This window comes from Lepidochelys kempii, chromosome 9, assembly GCF_965140265.1.
Source record: "Lepidochelys kempii isolate rLepKem1 chromosome 9, rLepKem1.hap2, whole genome shotgun sequence".
Taxonomy (NCBI): Eukaryota; Metazoa; Chordata; order Testudines; family Cheloniidae; genus Lepidochelys; species Lepidochelys kempii.
In genome coordinates this window covers 58,621,677-58,640,017 of record NC_133264.1, presented here as the reverse complement: position 1 = coordinate 58,640,017, position 18,341 = coordinate 58,621,677, and the positions used below count along the sequence as shown (strand labels likewise).

Here is an 18,341-nt window from a genome sequence, read left to right as displayed (position 1 = left end):
GTTAATTCCCCTCCCTGTTAGAAATTTACACCTTATTTCTTGTCTGAATGTGTCTAGCTTCAACGTCCACCCATTGGATCTTGTTAGACCTGGGTAAGCCTTGGCTGCTCATGGTGACAAACCTGACCTTTGTTTCCAAAACTCGAAAATTTTGTGAAAAACCGACAGTTGAATCATGTTTACAGTGTTGTAGTAGCCGTGTTGGTCCCAGGATGTTAGTGAGACAAGATGAGCGAGGTAATATCTTTTATTGGTCCAACCTCTGTTGGCGAGAGAGACCAGTTTTTCAAGCCACACCGAGCTCTCAGTGGGGAAGGTACTGCGAGAATCACTGCTAAATGCAACCTCCCCACAGACCAGGACACACCAACACAAAGCGGCACCAGACCCCGCCAGAACAACAGATGCAAAACCTGCAAACATATCTCCACTGCTACAATGATCAACACCCCCAGACCACCCCTTTCAAGATCTATGGGTCCTACACGGGCTATCACATGTGGTGTTCCTCATCCAATATACTAACTGCCCCAACAACAACTGTGTGGGTGAAATCAGACAATCACGATGCTCTCGAATGAACTCACATAGGAAAATGATAAAAGACAAAAATACCCTCTTTATTGTGAGTGAGCACAATTCTGACAAGGCGGTCACTTGCTATCTGACCTATCAGGCCACATCCTCAAAGGAAACCTGCACAACACTTTCAACAGATGAGCCTGGGATCTTAAATTCATTACTCTGCTAGACACCAAAAATCATGGACTGACCAGAGACCCTGGATTTATGGCTTATCACAACAATCTGTAACCCACTGACCCCCTTTTTTTGTACTATGATGACAGAGGTGTTAACGGGCTGCTTTACCTTGAATCGTCCCTTATAATATGTGCTAACTACTTATGCTAAAAACGATCTGTCCCACCATGCATTTAGCTGTGATGCTCAGAGAACCTTTCCCAGACCCGAAGAAGAGCTCAGTGGTGCTCAAAGGCTTGTCTCTCTCACCAGCAGAAGTTGGGCTAATAGAAGAAGTTACCTCATCCACCCTGACAACTTAATCAGAAAGTCATTATCTGTCAGGGGCCTGGGGAATATTTTAGATGAAAGTTTGTGGACAGTTCTGACTCTGAAAGGCGCCTGCACAGTGTGTGGGTGGGTGGGTGCTCCTACCCTATATTCTGGCTAATGGCCCTGTCTCACCACTGCCCCCTGTTGGACGAACTGAGGCCTGTTTGAGTGTTTGCACCACCTCCTATAGATACCAGCCATGCCTGGAAAGGCTCTATACAGCACCTGGCACAGCAATCAATGTTCTGTACATGCTGCCAGTCACTGCAGTACTGAGTGATGCAGTATGATGATAGAGGCAGGCTCCAGCGCCAGAGCAGGGCCTGTTTTCCCCTTCCTGGGTAGCAGTGTCTGCGATGGTGTATGGGTTTTCACTAGGAGTTGGTGCTGGGTCTGAATGTGCTCAGACCACAGCGCACGCTGATCTTGCCCACTAAGGCCTTGGGCCCGACAATAAGCTCCTTTGCCTCTGCCGCCCAGCTGTCTTATTCTGAGCAGATGTAGTTTCTTTGTCCCTGAAGATGGTATAGGTCCGAGGCCATGGAAGATGACATGGTCCCAGCCTAAGTTCCCTCAAAGCTGCGCGGCCACACAGCAGGCTATCAAGGGCCGCACAAGCGGGGAGAGGTGCCCCTCCCCTGGCCCCAGGCTGCTGCAGTGAGAGAGGGCTGGGGGGAGTCCTCTCTCTCGGTTGCAGCTCTCAGGGCAATCTGCACCCCAAACCTGTCATCCCTGTTCCCACCCCAGAGCCCGCACTCCCAGCCAGAGCTCTCACCCCCTCCCTACACCCAAACCCCTGCCTCAGCCCTGAGCCTCCTCCCACACTCTGAAATCTCAGCCCCACCCCCACACAACATCACCTCCATATTGGTGCACATAACAGAATTCATTCTGCACATGGATGTAAAAAATTAGAGGGAACATTCGTCCCAGCCCCCAGTCCCCTGCATAGGTGCTGACTCCGTGGGTGCTCTGGGGCTGGAGCACCCGTGGGAAAAAATTGGTGGGTGCTCTGCACCCACCAGCAGCCAAGCTCCCCACCCCAGCTCACCTCACCTCTGCCTCCTCCCATGAGCACGCCGCAGTCCCTGCTTCTCCTCCCAGCACTTGCTGCCACGAAACAGCTGTTTCGCGGCTTAACAAGCTCTAGGAGGGAGGAGCGGGAACGTGGCGCGCTCTGGGGAGGAGGCAGGGAAGAGGCGGGGCCGGGGTGGGGATTTGGGAAAGGGGTTGGAATAGGGACAGGGAGGGGGGGGAGTTGGGGTGGGGACTTTGGGGAAGGGGTTGGAATGGGGGCGGGGCAGGGGCAGAGCTGGGGCAAGGGCAGAGGGGCGTCGAGCACCCACCGGCGCCAGCAGAAGTCGGTGCCTATTGTCCCCTGAAGGCTTTACATGCTAGGCCAGAGCCCAGAGTGGATGTGAAGCATGCAGTGGGCTCAGGAGGCAAGCTGCTATGTGGAGAACAAGCTGGCATCTCTGGCTTGCCTCGGCTGATGATCTAAGACAAGGGGAGGTATGGAAGTACAGACCTGAACTGATGAGAACTTGGGCCTCAGCCAAGAGGGCGAGGGGGCAGCAAAATCTGCGGTTTGCTACTGCTTCCTGGCAATGCTCCAAGGCTTTGTCCTGCTCCGCTGAGGGCGCTAGGGTAGGGGAAAGGACCGTGACACGGTGTAATCAGACTTGCAGAACCCAGCAGCATCCCAAAGCATCTCGCCAACCGGGAAGGGGCAGCATACCGACTGCATTGTCCCATCAGGCCCTGATCCCTTAGCACCGCTTGTCTCCATGTGTCTGCTTACTAACATTGCTTCTCTCTCTCCTCTTTCTTTGCACCCATCTCCTCTCAGTTTCTGAGCAGAAATGCGGCCGTGGATGTGTCAGTTAGCGTGAAAGCCCTTTACACTGAAACCAGAGCTTTTCTGGAAGGAAAACTGGTGAGTGCATGCCTGGGGAGGAGCCAACACCCTAGGGTGTTTAGTCTACTCTGCTCCAGACTGCGGAGGGGGGTGAGGGGGGCTGGTTTGTGAGATTCCCTTGCATGAACCCCCCTTGCATTCAGCATGGAGATCAAAGCTGTAGCAAATGGCAGAACATGCTCCAAGCTTCATGCTGCAGGACAGGGAAGGGGGCTACTTCCCATGGAAGCTCTGGCAGGGACTGGAGGATGTGGTTAGGTGCAGGGTGCAGGGGGAAGCTGGTTGTGGGGGCAGGGCATGAGGGGAAGGCATGGGGAAGCCCAGGAGGGAAGAGAATGTAATGTGAGGTGTTGTGCTGAGGCCCTGGGGGTGACAAGACTACCCGAGTTCTCATTAGATCACAAAAGTAGCAGTACTTTGACTGGTTCCTCCCTCAAACCAAGCTCTGCCCTCCTGATGGCAAAATGAAATGCCTCAGTAAACTGTGCTGAACTTCATAACATGATCATCATCCCTCTCCTTGCTTCCGTGCTTTGATCAGCAGCAAAATGGGTACTGATCATGGGTGGGTAGTCATTATTAGGGCCCAGAGTTAATAGATCGCCAAGACAAACAGAGCTATTAGCTAATAGAGCTCTTGTTTCAGACTGTCTGCAGTCTCAGGCAGACCTCACTGGATCAGTTACTCATGGTGCATGATTTGAAGGTTTTCTTTTGGTAATCATTGTAGAGATTTAATTTATTTTTTTAAAGCCAGCTCAGCTTTTGGAGCAGTGGGCAGCAGGCCCTCCTGCAAAGTACCCTCTTCCTGACATGCCATGAGCAAGCTGGTGTGACCATCGGTCATTGTAGGGTGCAAGGGCCACTAGATGTGCGAAGCGGGGAGGGGACCAGCCCCACCGCCGTGGCCTAAAGCTGGGTGCTGACCAGCCCAGTGTTAATGGCAGAGTAAAGGAGGACATCACGCTGATATCCGCCAGCATCGCTGCCGCTCTAACATGGGCTGCCAGCTCGGTGGTCTGTAGTGAGAGGTGTGGGTGACACAAATGCTATGCCACTCTCCGTGCCTGGAGCTGACTGGATGTGGCAGTTATTTCCCAAGCACTGTTCCTCCCTGTTCCTCTTGGAACCAGGCTGTACTGTGTGCCACCTCCTAGCAGCACCTGTTCCCCTGCATGCCAACTCTGTGTGCCACGCTGCTCCCAGGCGCCCTGCACCGCACAGGAACCCAGCCAGATATGGCATCAGAGGTGCAGCCGGAGCTGTTTCCTTCAGCTCTCCCTGCCTAGGCGGGGAGTGTGTGAAGAGGGGAGAACGGCGTTAACAGGACAGTTAAATCCCCCCCACCCCACCCCCAGAAGCTCCACCGGGAGTGCAGCTCTTTCCCTTGCTCCATTTCCATACAAACTAACCAGAAGATGGAACTTCCATCACGAGCTCCCTCCTCTCCCAGTTCTGTTTAAAGTGGCAATGAGCTTGTTGCGCCAGTGATCAAAACTTGTCTTTGATGTCCCCACTTCTTGGCACAGGCAGGGGGTTCAGTTATCCCTGAGCTAAGCAGCCTTCCCAGTGCATTCCAGGCTGCTGCAGAAGGGCAATTCTCTGTGGCTTTGAAGACAGCTACCAACAGGCCTCTTCCACGCCACCTGACACCATGACACCACACCCCCAACGCTGGCCCTGAGGCAGTTAGTTAGCCCCATGGCGGTCACATGCTGGCCCTCTGTTCAATTCATTGTCAGATCCTGATACTCAACTGAGAACTGAACTCTGCGTGAATGCTCAGGGTTCCAGGACACTGCTGGAAAGACCCCAGCTGTGCTCTGGACCATGAATTTGGAACAGCCAAAGCAGAGGTGGGTCTTGAAAGATCTTTGCCAGGTTTTATGCCAGACTCATTCTGTGAACAGGATGCTCATTCCCAGTCTGCTTTCATAAAGCTGGGCAGGGAATGGCGGCAGGGTTTGGACCTGGGAAGTTCAGCCCCAAAAGCACAGACTTCAGCCTCTGGAGCTAAGAGAGTCACTCTGCTAGCTGTTAGCAGTAGCAGGCTGGCTTTCTCTGTGAGCTCAAGCTACTAGAAGGGAACATGACACCCACTGTTCTCGGGTGGATCATGCTTGTTCTTTACTTTAGCACCAAGTTTTGTAGAATATTTCAGAGACACAAAGCCCCCTCCCCCTCTCTTTATGAACTCTGGGCATGATGAGGATGGAGACAATTTAACACCCAGTTTTGCTCTGCCTTTTTGCATCTCTGATCTTAGACAGGTTAGTTGGTCAGTGTCATTTGGGTTTAGTTGGTGTCACTGCGGGACTTTCATGTACCCAATTGTAACTGCAGGAGTAGCCAGTCAAAACACTGCTGTCATTGGAGATTTTGTTTCTAAAGGGAACACTCCCAGGGAGCTTAGGTTCTGTAAAGGTGAAGTCGTGGCCTCGCTGACATCAGAGGAAGTTCTGCGATTGACTTCAACAGAGCCAGGAGTTTGCCCCGGGTTTTACAAAACCTAAATGTGGGGCCTTGACCTTGTCCCTTAGCCCAGGTGCCCTCCTGTCCCAGCAACGGGGGCTGTTTGAGAGATGGGAGAATGATGGGAACGGACAGCCAAGCAATCGGTAACTAGCAGAGGCTGGTATCAATCTCAGCAGTGAAACCCAAAGGGGAATGGGCAGACTTCCTCCCCGGGGCTCATCCTTGTGGTTAGCTGAGCTCCAGTCCCAAGCAGATGGAGCCGTAAGGCAGGTCAGTGCATCGTCCCTGCCCATCCTCTCCAGAGTGGTACCCACGGCATGCGCTCGCACGATGAGCTCTGCACGGGACGCTCATGGCTCTCTCCCCCAATCCCTGCAGCAGCTGGACTCCCCACAGCAAGAGGAGAGGCTGCAGAGAGCCCTGAACACCGTCAGCCAGGAGCTCCAGAGGCTGCTCGACATCCACTGGCTGGCGCCCATCATCAACTCTGCCGAGGAGGTGGGTGTATGGGGCCGCTCGGGGGCAGTTTGGTGGGTCATTCCTCCTCCTCCTCCCCACGCTGGCAGGATCCTGCCTGATGCCATTGCAGCCAGGGAGGGAGAGTCAGTGAGGCAGTCTGGCCTAGTGACCAGAGCGGGGGAGCTGAGTTCTCTTTGGGTGACCCTTGGCAAGGACCCTGTTAACGAGCCTGCGCTGGGCCCTTCGCAGCCCAGCCCCTCCCATCCCACTGAGCTGGCTTTGCGTTAGACTGGACCATCCTCTCCCCCATCCCTTCATATACGTCCATCCTGAGCCCCGTGCTTCTGCAGGGGGCTTAGCACCCAGAGCCCTGAGAATCAACAAACAATTGCAAATAAAATGGGACTTGGGCCTCCAGACTCTTGCATGAGTCTCCCAAGAGACTGCAAGATCTGTGTCTGCCTTCCTCCTTCTCCCCGCCTCCCCCTCCCTCCTCTGCTGTCCTCACTCTGGCCCTGACCCTGCAGTCAAATCTGCCCCAGCAGACCTTGCTTGGGTCCTACTAGAGTCCTGAGCCTCCTCATGGGCCTGATTGAAGGCCAGGATCAGGGCCTTAGATTATTATCTCTTCACAGCAGGGGCCCGGTCTGAATAAGATCCCCCTCTGTATGGTGCACTGGGAGTCTCAGCTGTGCATGTGTCAGATGTTGCTGTGATGATGGGGCCTGCTCGGAGGGGGCAGGGGTTTTTGGGGAATCTGGAATACTTGGAGCACAACGTGTCTCTGGGAGGCCCAGAGCGGAGAATCAGGGCTGGCAGGGGAGGGAGGGTTGCACATCCTGTGAACAGATGAAGAACCAGCACTGTATTTCTCCATCCGGTAGTGCAGCTAAACGTACAAGTGACTCCCATTGACTTCAGTGGCACTTGCTCATGTGCAGCAGATGCCTTTATCGGGCCTGTTCTGCTCTCTCCTGGTGACTCTTCTGGTGCCCTTCTTGTGGCTGTGTTCCTGGGGGCACAGGCCGTCCAAGAGGAGGGTTTATCATTCAAGGGAGCCCAGCAAGTCTAACACCAGCCCTGCTGACCTCATTACAACAGGGTTGCGACCTACTTTGGGGTCCTGACCCACAGTTTGAGAACCGCTGTTCTAACCCCATTCGGTGGTAAAAACATCCGTGTCCTGACTAGACTACACCCTCCACAGACGCTAGGACTGGTGGATCTGGGCTGGCTTGAATCGCATCGGCCAGTGCTGGGGATGCCAGGGAAGAGCTGGGATAGAACCCAGGTGTGGTTAAACACTGGCCCCTGCTGCTGCCAGGGAGAGGTGGGCATCTGAGGAGGGCATGGAGTGGCACAGATGAAATGCATGGCTCGTGAACCTAACCCGTTATCCTCTCTGCCGGCCTCGGACACAAGGAGAACTCCGAGAGCAGCAGCAAGAGCAGCCTGAAGCTACGGATCAACATTCCCAAGCCCAAGAAGGACAAGGATAAGTTTCAGAAGCTGAAATCCAACAGCATGGTCCCAGGTAAATCTCTCCGGAGCAGTGGGCTAGACAGGCAAAGCGGCCTCCGCCTCCCAAGCACTAGGGAATGTCCTGGACCTGCCATGCTACCAACCAGGCACACTACCACAGCCAGAGTAAATCCGTACCATGGTGTTGTGCTGCTGGAGGGCACTTAGACAAGGTGAGCAGGGCGGGCTGTGAACCTGTCTAGAGCAGCGCCGCAGGACTGCCTGCCCATCTGCCTGCCAGGCTGGCTCTGATTGCAGCCAGGCACTGAACCATGCCGAGGATGGAGTGACTGGCACAGGGCAAGGGGCACAGCTTGCTGGGTTGTCAGCTCAAAGCTCCTCTCTCAGAGGAGGGAGTTATAAAAATGGAGTTGAGAAAGAAATGTGCCTCATGGGAGGATTTTCCAAAGTATCTAGGGGATTTAGGAGTGTGTCCCGTTGACTTGCCATGGGACTTGTGGTCCGAACTGTCTCAGATGGGTTTGACTGTCCTCCCGCATTGGCACCAGCTTTGCAAACAGACCCAGTGCTGAGTCTCCCAGCCCCAGCTGCCTCGCTTGCCCCGCTCCGTGTCCCGGCCCCCTGGTGCTGGCAGGAGAATCCCCTCAGCAAGTCTCAGGCATGGAGAGTTCAGGGCTTCCTCCTGGTGCCTTGGTTCCTTATCGGGAGCGAGGGCTGGTGGTCGGTTCACAGACTCGGCAGTCCGTTTTCACCTCAGCTCTGTCACACTCGCTTTGTGACCCTGAGCCTATCAGTAAATGGGCTCCCCCGGGGGCATGGGCTGGACTAGGCAATGTTGCTGCACTCTCAGATCTAGCCCTAGTGCATTACTCCCATGCCTGCTCAGGGGGCCTCCCTGTGCCCCCTGGCCATCCGCATGCAGGCTGGCTTTCAGGCCATACCCCGTTCTTCTGTCTCCCAGGGAGTTTGCAGGGCTGCAGCAGCTGTAAAGGGAACAGCAAACCCTAGCCTCAGGGCTTTTGAAACAAGCTACAAGTGTCCCTAGACTCTGTTTGCCAGAAGCTGGGAATGGGCGACAGGGGATGGATCACTTGATAACTGCCCTTTTTTATTCATTCTCTCTGAAGCACCTGGCATTGGCCTCTATTGGAAGACAGGATACTGGGCTAGATGGATCTTTGGTCTGACCCAGTATGATCGTTCTTATGCCAGTGTTTTGTGTGGAAATGTCTCTGGAGTGCTGGGGCCATGAAGGGGAGCATACGGGGCAGGGCCTCCCGGGGCCTCGGAGGGGAGCGTATGGGGCAAGAGGCTCTGCCTCCTGACCCCTCGGAGGGGAGTGTAAGGAGTGAGCAACTCAGCTCCTGAGACCAGTGCTTGGCCTCTGTTCTCACCACACAGCTTGGTCTCTTGAAGAGATCAGAGTCCCAAGCTGTGTGTCCCGACACGTGGGGCCCTGGGGGCACAGCAGCTCTGTGCTGCATGGCTCTGGTACTGCGTCTTCTTCCCTATCAGGGGCACGTGAGCAGGGCACTCCTAAATCGCAGCTGGCAAGTTTGGTTTTGCTTTTCATTCCTGCGGGCCCAGGGGATCGGTTTGACCATCGGCATCCTGTTGGGCCATGTGCATCGTTCAGGCTAGCGCTTGTCCCAGCCGTTGTGTGAGCCGCCACTGCTCGTGGTGGACATGAGAACTGGGCCATACGCACATGGCTCGAACTTCAGTGACTATTAGGCCTTAGCTCTCCCCAGGCCCCAGAGCACATTTCTAAGCCCTCCACTGAGAATGGGGAGGCCAGCTCTAGCATTTCTGATGTTTTGCAGGGAAAGCAGGTGGGGGAAACCCCTTTTCTGGGCATGAGTGGAACTGTTCACAGCCCACCGGCCTTTTTCCCTCTCACTAGGCACCGCACATGAGACTCATTGCAATGGTTCTGTGCCCCTGCTGGGCTAAGGCGTCCCTTTGCAGGCACCTGGCTCTCCATACAGCATGTTAGGTTGATGCTCTCAAAAAGAACTGTGAGCCATACTGAAACAGCTATCGCGGGTCACGTGACCTCCAGGGCCAAATCTGCACCCTCCAGGTCACCTACCACCCCGATCCCAGCTCTCGTGCTACTGTCCATGTAGGAAATAGAGATGGGTCGGGTTGTGAGACCCTGGGTTGCCTTGGGAATAGTCCCTGCGCTAGGGAGGTGAGGGAGCAGAAATCAATGGGATCCCGGCAGGGCCCCTCTCCTGAGCAGAGCTGCCTGGAACAGATCCTGGCTGTAGCAAGGGAGCGTTTCCATCTGGGGGTGCGGGTGGCACCCGAGTCCCAGGCATGCGATCCTGCCATGCTGGAATGCTGCTGCCTGCTGCCTGCGCTCTCACCCTGCCTGGCTTTGTGCTTCCCTGTGTGTGCGCGTGTTGCTTTCGGCTGCGCCTCTGTCCACTTTTCGCTGCTGAGTCGATCGTCTTTGCTTTCCCTTTTTGCTAGTGGAGAAATGGGGCGCTGAGGAGGTGGCGGCCTGGCTGGACACGCTTGGCTTAGGGGAATACAAAGACATTTTTTTCCACCATGACATCCAGGGCTCAGAGCTGATCCTGCTGGAGAGAAGAGACTTGAAGGTACTCGCATGACTTGCTTTTCTGACTGCGGCAGCGTGGCTCTCTCCACCAGTGCCCCATTGAGCTGCATGGGCACAGTTATGGGCAGAATGCCGCCCGATTGGTGCAGCCTGGCTCCTGGCAGAAAACTATGAATGATTGTAAGCCAGCTTGGAATTGCATTGGCAGGGCTGCGTTGGCATGTTAGCCCCTCACCTGGAACCCAGTCATTGGCATGGCACTTGAATGGCAATGGCGGGGCTGCACTTGCATGCTGCACCTGCCCTATGAGTCAGTGTATTTGCATTTCGCTGCGGGTGGTGCCACGCCATCAGAATATGGGCTCCTTGAGAACCAGGGGAGGCATGGTGTTGCTGCACGGCCCTGGCTTCCCGCAGCCAGGGGGTGGGATGGTGACTCCCAGCCAGGGACTCCATAGCACAAGCCAAACCTCCATTCATCTCCTCCAGCTACCTGGCCCGGGTGATCAATGAAACACCCGAGTGAAGGTGGGGCTTGGGAATGGGATCCAGAGCCTACCACCCCCAGGACACAGGGTCACGCTCATTCCTAGGAAGCCAGGTGAAATGAGCTGAGAGGAGGTTTGGGGTGGGGAGTGGGAGAATTGCCTACTGAGCAGGTGTCCCTATCACATCTGGTAGCAGTAGGTCTCTTCCTGGCAGACAGGCCCAGATCTGAATTGGGCCGTGGAGACCGCACTCTGCTCTGAAGGAGCAGCTGTGCCATTAGCCTGGAATCATTTCTCTAGGCTACTGAAAACATCTGTTCCTCCAGTTAATACACTGAGGGCCAAATCCACACCGGTGCTTGGCGCCAGCCTGCCATTGATTCACATGGACATTAGAGCCTGGATAACTTGAAGAGTTCTTTTTTTTAATTGTTGAAATGTCACATTTTTTGTGGAAACTTTTGTCAAAATCCATCTGATTTCATAAAAATTTCAGTTTAGCTGAAACAGCATTTTCCGATGGAAAACATCCAACTACAATTTTTCAACCAGCCCAGCCCCACTCCCCCGACCAGCCCTGTCTGCCCAGTACACACGCCCTGCCCCACTCCTACCAGCCCCCTGCCTGCCCCAGTTCACACATCATGTTCCAGTCTCCTGACCAGCCTGACACCTGCCTGCCCAGTACACACTCTCTGCCCTGCTCCTCCGAGCTGCTGCCCCCTCAGCCTGCCTGGTTCAAATACCTTACCTCACTCCCCTGACCAGCCTCCCTCCTGCCTCCCTAGTACATAAGCCCTGCCCAGCACCCCCAACCAGCGTGCCCTCTGCCTGCCCTGTAACCACGCCCTGTCCCTCTCGCCTGCCCCCTGCCTGCCCGTTTCACATGCCCTGCCTCTCTCCCCCAACCAGCCTGTCCCATCTGCCTGGTGCACATTAGCTTGCCCCATTCCCCCGACCAGCCTGCCCTCTGCCTGCCCAGTTCACACACCCTGCCCCACTCCCCTGACCTGCCAGCCCCCTGCCTGCCTGGTACACATCATGCCCTGCCCCACTCCCCTGACCAACCTGCCACCTGCTTGCCCAGTACACAGGCCCTGACCCACTACCAGCTCCCCAGACCAGCCTGCCCCCTGTCTGCCCAGTACACAGGCCCTGCCCCGCTCCCCCATCCTGCCAGCCCCCTGCCTGCCTGGTTCACATGCCCTACCCACTCCCCTGACCAGCTTGCAACCTGCTTGCCCAGGACACAGGCCCTGACCCACTACCCCTGCCTGCCTGGTACACACACCCTACCCCACTCCCCAATCCTCCCAGCCTCCTGCCTGCCCAGTTCACACACCCTGCACCACTCCCCCGACCAGCCTGCCCCCTGCCTACCTGGTACACATGCCCTGCCCCACTCCCCTGACTGGCCTTCCACCTGCCTACCCAGTACACAGGGCCTGCCCTGCAATCCTGCCTGCTTGGTACACACGCCCCATTCCCCCATTCTGCCAGCCTCCTGCCTGCCCAGTACACACACGCTGCCCTGCTCCTCCTCAGCCTGCACAGTTTACACAGCCTGCCCTACCCCACTGGGGGAGGTGGCTATGGCATGCCTTTGGATTCTCTATTCCAATGTCTCCTCCCCCACACGCAGCCAGGGTGGGCTGTGGATCAGGCCTCAAAGCCCTCTTTGGTGCACCCCCGCCCCCGGGTTCCGGGGCTCTCCTCCCCTGTGGGCAGCCCCAGACCCTGACTGGCGAATGGAAGACAGTGGGTCCCAGCGTGGGGCACCATCCAGCTGCTGCTGCCAGCCTGGTAGGTGGGATATGCCATCTCTGGGTGCAGGGCCCACTCTTAGCCAGCCACCTGGCCCAGGAGAGTCTCAGATACGCCAGCCTCCTGGCTGGATTGGACTCGCAGTTTGCCTGTGGTGAGAGCTGCTTCCTGTGGGGGGCTGGATTCCGACCGAGGGGCAAGCAGATGGTTGGCTAGAAATCCAGCGGGGCTTTTAAGCCAGTGTTTTCCTGGCTGCATTTGCTAATGTGTCGCTGTGCTTCACATGTTTCAGAGTAACAGCCGTGTTAGTCTGTATCCGCAAAAAGAAAAGGAGGACTTGTGGCACCTTCGAGACTAACCAATTTATTTGAGCATAAGCTTTCGTGAGCTACAGCTCACTTCATCGGATGCTTCATGTGCTTCACATGCCACTAAGCCGTAGAACTTGATCCTGCGCACGCCGCCTAGACTGCCAAGGGAGGCTGGGGTGCAAGTATTGCAGGACTGGAGCCCGAGTTGATCAGTAATAAAAATGTCCCTAACCCTGTGATTCAGAGACGCTTTGTGTATTTGTCAGGTGCGTGTTTATTCAACCCACACTTTCTCCTCTCTTCTTTTATTCAGGATCTGGGGATAACAAAGGTGGGCCATATGAAGAGGATTCTCCAGGGAATTAAAGACATCAGCAGCCATCCCTAGCAAAGTATATAAAGGAAAAAGAATGCGGCCAGTGACCGTGATGAGGAATCTTAATTCTGGATGGGCCCTCTAGAACCTGAAATCTAGAACAGGCACTCTAGAACACTAGCAACTTCACAGTCATTCTAGAACGCTAAACACCTAGGCATCTGTTCTCGAGCATGTTTGTTCCTGATGCAGATGCATCCCATCAGCAAACGGCCCAGAATGGGATGCTGTGGAATCCTTACACTAGAACATTTCTCATCACCACTCTCAAGCGTGCCCCTGAAGAGTTTACATTTCCATGTTTGCCAAAGATCATTGATCTGTGCGTCTTTGCCCTTGATTGCTCTCGTGGTTTTGGTTTCTGTGCTTGATGGTTTCAGGTCAGCAGTTCATTTCTGTATGTACCTGTGAGCAAGAAGGAAGGACCAAGCTGTATGTGTGCTGTTGGGGTTGCCAGGTTTCCATAGCAGCTGAATCACATTTAGTTGGCTACTTTCAGGCTTCAATGTGAAGGAGACGGAGTCAGGTGAGAGAAGGCAGCCAGCAGCAAGTGGTGAGGTGCGAGCAAACACCATGAAATGGCCAGATCTGTGAGACTACGGCGCCAGCTGGGGCCCATCGGAAGCAGAACACTCGACAGTGTCAAAGGCTACGAGTCCTCATGTCCCACCTTCAGGGAGGGACAGTGCCTCTTTGACAGGGCTGTGGGGGAATGGGCACTAGGGCATGCCTCACCGGCACCATGGCTTTTCTAGTCTTCATTTCAAAGCTGTGATACGTTTGGGCTCGTGGCAGCGTATCCTGTCCTGGAAGGGTACACTGCATGCTGGGCCACCTTTCCTGCCCGCGTCTCGTCCAAAGGCCGCTCAGAGCAGCGTGTGTGTATATTGCTTTAGTTTGCCAGTTTCCTGCCTATGGAATGTAGCTGGTTCCTCCAGCAGTACTGGGGCGTATTGGGTTGTCTGCTGAGACAACTGGACACCCTGTCCTGGCCCACCGGCCCTCATTCCTCTTGGCTTGGTTGTTTTGAGCCAGAGGTGATGGAGCTCCCTTTAGCCTCACGGCACTACATGGGTAGCATGTTGGTTTCCTCCTCTGAATACCAAATCTCTTGGGTTCCAGAACCTGAAACTCATCATAGGCCGCCCTGACTCCCATTGATCCCAGGGGCACATTAGCCTTGTGAGCCCCACCTGAGATCAGGCCTCCCACTGTCCGTCCCACCCAAAGGCAGCTCACGTTCCCTGCCACCATTCAGTGCCATTCAAGAGGCTTCTGCGAAGTAAAAATGGGGAACTCAAGGCTCCTCCTAGCCTGGAGCAGAGGAGGGGGCTCCTTCCGGGCATCAAGGGGGACCAGCTTACGCAGGCTCGAGAACCTTCTGACATTTCAATATGGCAGCTTTGGAAGTTGTAATAGTGAAATACACCACCAAAAAAAAAAAAAAAAAACAACCTCCCACCCCGCTCCACTGTTGTTCAGCCATAAAATGTATTTAAACTCTGTAAATAGTTTCAGAGAAAACATATTTATTGCAGTGAGATGTAAACCTGTAATTTATTCTGTCCTGGATTGAACTGGACTAGGTTGGTGCAGCAAGTACTCCAGCCTCTGACAATTACCAGCCACCAATGCTCCTCTGGTAGTCGGAGGCCTCTGATCTCTTCCTCGCAGTTTGATGTTAATTTGGAAAAATTGCCCTGCTCAATGTAATAAAGAGTCACCTCCCAGCTTCATTGCCCCAGAACAGTGATACAAAAGGAAGAGGCAGTCATGAAGGTGGGAGGAAATTATTTGATTTTGAAAAAATCTCCTTGAAATATTGAAAAACTGGTAAAAAAAGTTTCCCACCCCTTGTGATGTCGTCTAATCAGCTCTATAATTGACCCATCCCCAGACCTTTGTGAGGAGCCAGCATTAAACCCTCCCATTCACTGGGAAAGGTGAGAAATCACTTAAACTTAAGTCCAAAATTTCAAGCAACTGCCCATTGTGTATGTCCGATGTAAGCTGCCTGGAGATTGATTATTCCAGAGGGGCTAACAGCTCACACCTTCTGCTGATGCCTGCTGGCATGGCAGGGCCCAGCATTTGTGAGAATCAAACTCAGGGTGCTTCCTGTTGGACACCCAAAAGGAGTGGCCACTTTTGAAGAGGTGAGCTTTCCCATTACACTGAGACACGCACATGGCACTGGCCCTGCAGTAATGGTGCTGGGAGGAAATCTTACGCTTTAAGCTTTTTCCTAAAGTTCCTACAGCTTCAGGGGATGAAACCCATTCCTTAAGGGCTGGGTTTTGCTCTACAGCAGTATTGCCGCTGGCCCACGGACAGCACTAGGAGGGTTGCCTCAATGCAAAAAGGTGTTTCCTTCCAACTAGCAGCTGGGCCCACCTGGGGCTGCATTTCACCCCCTGGTGCCATGTTCTGCTTAAAAGTGCCACTGTGGCTGCAGTCCAAGAACTGGTGAAGCAGCAGGAGAAGGCCAGAGCAGCATGGACTGACCTGGGATACCCACCACTGCCATGGCCTTTGCGTATCATTCCATGGAGGAGCCAGGAACCAGCCACCCTCCAGCAAATCTGCTGTTAGGACAAAGCATTAAACACAGCCGCCATGGACTCTTGTGCAATGGCCCCAAGTGGGGAGGGGAGCTGTGTGTTAACACTGGATGGCAGTGCAATGAATCACTTATGAATGTATTGTAATCACTGCCTGGACCAGCCCTGGTCCCCGCAGAGTGAGTTATAGGGCCTGGCTTTGGAGATTGTCTTGTGAGGGTTGGAGTCATACCTCCATCACCCACCTTTGTCCTGCTGTGTGTGCCCCAGATAGAGCCATGCACCCAGGAGGCTGGGGCAGGTGTCAAGGGAAACAGCCTGCCTGTGCTCTCTGCAGGCTGGGTGGGGTAGTGCTGAACTCTTGTGCGCTAACCTGTGATCCAGTGGGTGGTGTGTATAGTGACTGTGAATGTAGGGATGGGGTGGGGGGAGGGTGTACATGGGGATGTTGAAATGACCATTTCCCCAGAGGTAGCTGCTGCCCTATATAGTCTCCATAGCATGGGCTGGGTTAGGCTGGGCCCAGGGGGGAGGGGTAAGAGCCTGGGATGGGAAAGGCCAGAACAGTTAGGCTACTGCAATGCTCCCTCTGGTCACCACATAATGCAGGGAGAGGGGCTTCGACGCTGCCCTTCCACCCTTCATGCAGCCCCAGGGACAGGGTGTCTCCCTCGGCTTGGTCCAAAGTGAGCATAAATCACCATTAGGCCGACCTGGCACCATTCATCTCCTTCCTGCAACTCCCCAAGAGGCAGGGCTGTAATGGGAGCACTGCCCCACATGCTGCTGTTCCTGCCGTGATAAGTCCCTGCAGAGCTCAGGTCAGCAGGTGCCACCCACACCTTCAAGACTGCTAAGCAGGGGACACCTAATGGCATCACTGCCCAGGAACAGGGTTTAGCCCCAAGGCCAGGAGCAAGACGAACTTGTCCTAGCCTCCTCAGTTTGCACCAAATTTAGTCAGACTAGAAAGTGGGCTCCCCTCTGATCTCTGGCCTCAGCCAGTGGCCCAGTACAGCTGATGGGGGCCCCTGCTGTGGGAGGCTGGAGCCAGAAGCAGCCTGTTTATATTAACAGGACATTTTATGTGTGCTGGTAACTGAATTGGCCAGGTGCTGGCAGCAGCAGCAGCTCCTGCCCTACTGTAAATTAAGTCGTGCCAGGGAGAGGCTTAACTGCAGTGAGACCCAGGACCGAGGCCAAAAGCAGCCAGCCCCATGCACTGTTAGCGGTGTTTGTGAAATCCTCTGTGGCCTTATGCTACTGTCCAGTGGTGGGGGGTGGGGCAGGTACTGGCTGATCAGAAGCAGAAGGCTGGGAAGCAAGAGTGGAGGTAGAAGTAGGGGAGAAGATTGGAGACCCTTCCACCCCTCCAAAAAAAACCCCTGCCCTTGAGTTTTGCTTGGCTGTGTCTTAGCCTGTTTGTTATGGGCAGGCTGAAGGCAGGAATGGAAGGAGGCAGTGGGCCAGCTACACCCAGCCTGCAGAGTTTGGGGTGGGGAGTTTGCTAAATGTAAAAGATTAAAAATGATGGAAACATTTGCGTGTGGTTTTACTGGTGCGGCTTGGGCTAGTTGAGGGGACAGGCTGGATTCCAGGTGGGAGGGGTTCGATCACAGAAAACCCCTTTTGGGACTGCCACCTGATGTGCTGAGGCTACCTCAGAGCCTGTTTCCTGTGCCAGCTTGGAACTTCAGTCCCCTGCCCGGTTTGAGCCAGACATGCTTGCTTGCTGCAAACCCAGAACGACGTCTGAACCACGTCCCCCCAAAGCTGCAGGCTTAACTGAAAACTGCTTAAGAAGTGCTCCTGTCTCCAGCACTCAGATACCAACTCCCAATGGGATCCAAACCCCAAATAAATCCCTTTTACCCTGTATAAAGCTTATACAGGATAAACTCAAATTGTTTGCCCTCTATAACACTGATCGAGAGATATGCACAGCTATTTGCCCCCTACCCCATATTAATACTCTGATAAGTAAGAAGTGATTTTATTAAATACAAAAGGTAGGATTTCATAGAATATCAGGGTTGGAAGGGACCTAAGGAGGTCATCTGGTCCAACCCCCTGCTCAAAGCAGGACCAATCCCCAATTTTTGCCCCAGATCCCTAAATGGCCCCCTCAAGGATTGAGCTCACAACCCTGAATTTAGGAGGCTAATGCTCAAACCACTGAGCTGTCCCTCCTCCCATAAGTTGTCCCAAGTAATAACAGACAGAACAAAGTGAATTACCAAGCAAAATAGAATAAAACATACAAGTCTAAGCCTAATACAGTAAGAAAACTGATTACAGATTAAATGTCACCCTCAGAGATGTTTCAATAAACTGCTTTCACATACCGGGCACCTTCCTAGTCTGGGCACAATCCTTTCCCCTGGTAGAGCCCTTGTGCCAGCTCAGGTGGTAGGTAGGGGATTTCTCATGACTGCAGCCCCCTTTACTCTGTTCAGCCCCCTTATATAAACGTCTTTTGCACAAGGGGGGAATCCTTTGTCCCTCTCTGCGTTCACACCCCTCCTTCTGAATGGAAAAGTACCAGGTTAAAGATGGATTCTAGTTCAGGTGACATGGTCACATGGCACTGTAAGACTTCGTTACCCACTTGCCAGCCCACAGGTATACAGGAAGACTTGCAAAGAAACAGAAACATTTACAGTCAATTGTCCTGGTTAATAGGAGACATTAAAATTCCCAACCACCATCAACGGCCCACACTTTACATAATTATAATGGGACCTCAGAGTTATATTTCATATTTCTAGTTTCAGATACAAGAATGAAACATACATGCAAATAGGATGACCCCACACAGTAGATTATAAGCTTTGTAATGATACCTTAAACGAGACCTTTTGCAT

General features: G+C 54.0%; 1 protein-coding gene across 4 annotated transcripts in view; it reads left to right on the top strand.

The window, feature by feature from the left end:
- The window catches only part of DGKK (diacylglycerol kinase kappa), a 158,581-nt gene extending 141,563 nt beyond the window's left edge, over window positions 1-17,018 (top strand). Inside the window, exons 26-30 of one of the 4 annotated variants that reach the window (XM_073360585.1) lie at window positions 2,924-3,010; window positions 5,849-5,965; window positions 7,349-7,460; window positions 9,887-10,017; window positions 12,854-17,018. In XM_073360585.1, the coding sequence (XP_073216686.1) occupies window positions 2,924-3,010; window positions 5,849-5,965; window positions 7,349-7,460; window positions 9,887-10,017; window positions 12,854-12,928 (522 nt within the window). In that variant the 3' untranslated portion in view covers window positions 12,929-17,018. Of the gene's footprint in view, window positions 1-2,923; window positions 3,011-5,845; window positions 5,966-7,348; window positions 7,461-9,886; window positions 10,018-12,853 lie in introns of those variants that run through there. The other 3 variants (XM_073360584.1, XM_073360586.1, XM_073360587.1) reach the window with 3 other exon arrangements.
- Window positions 17,019-18,341: the final 1,323 nt, after the last annotated feature.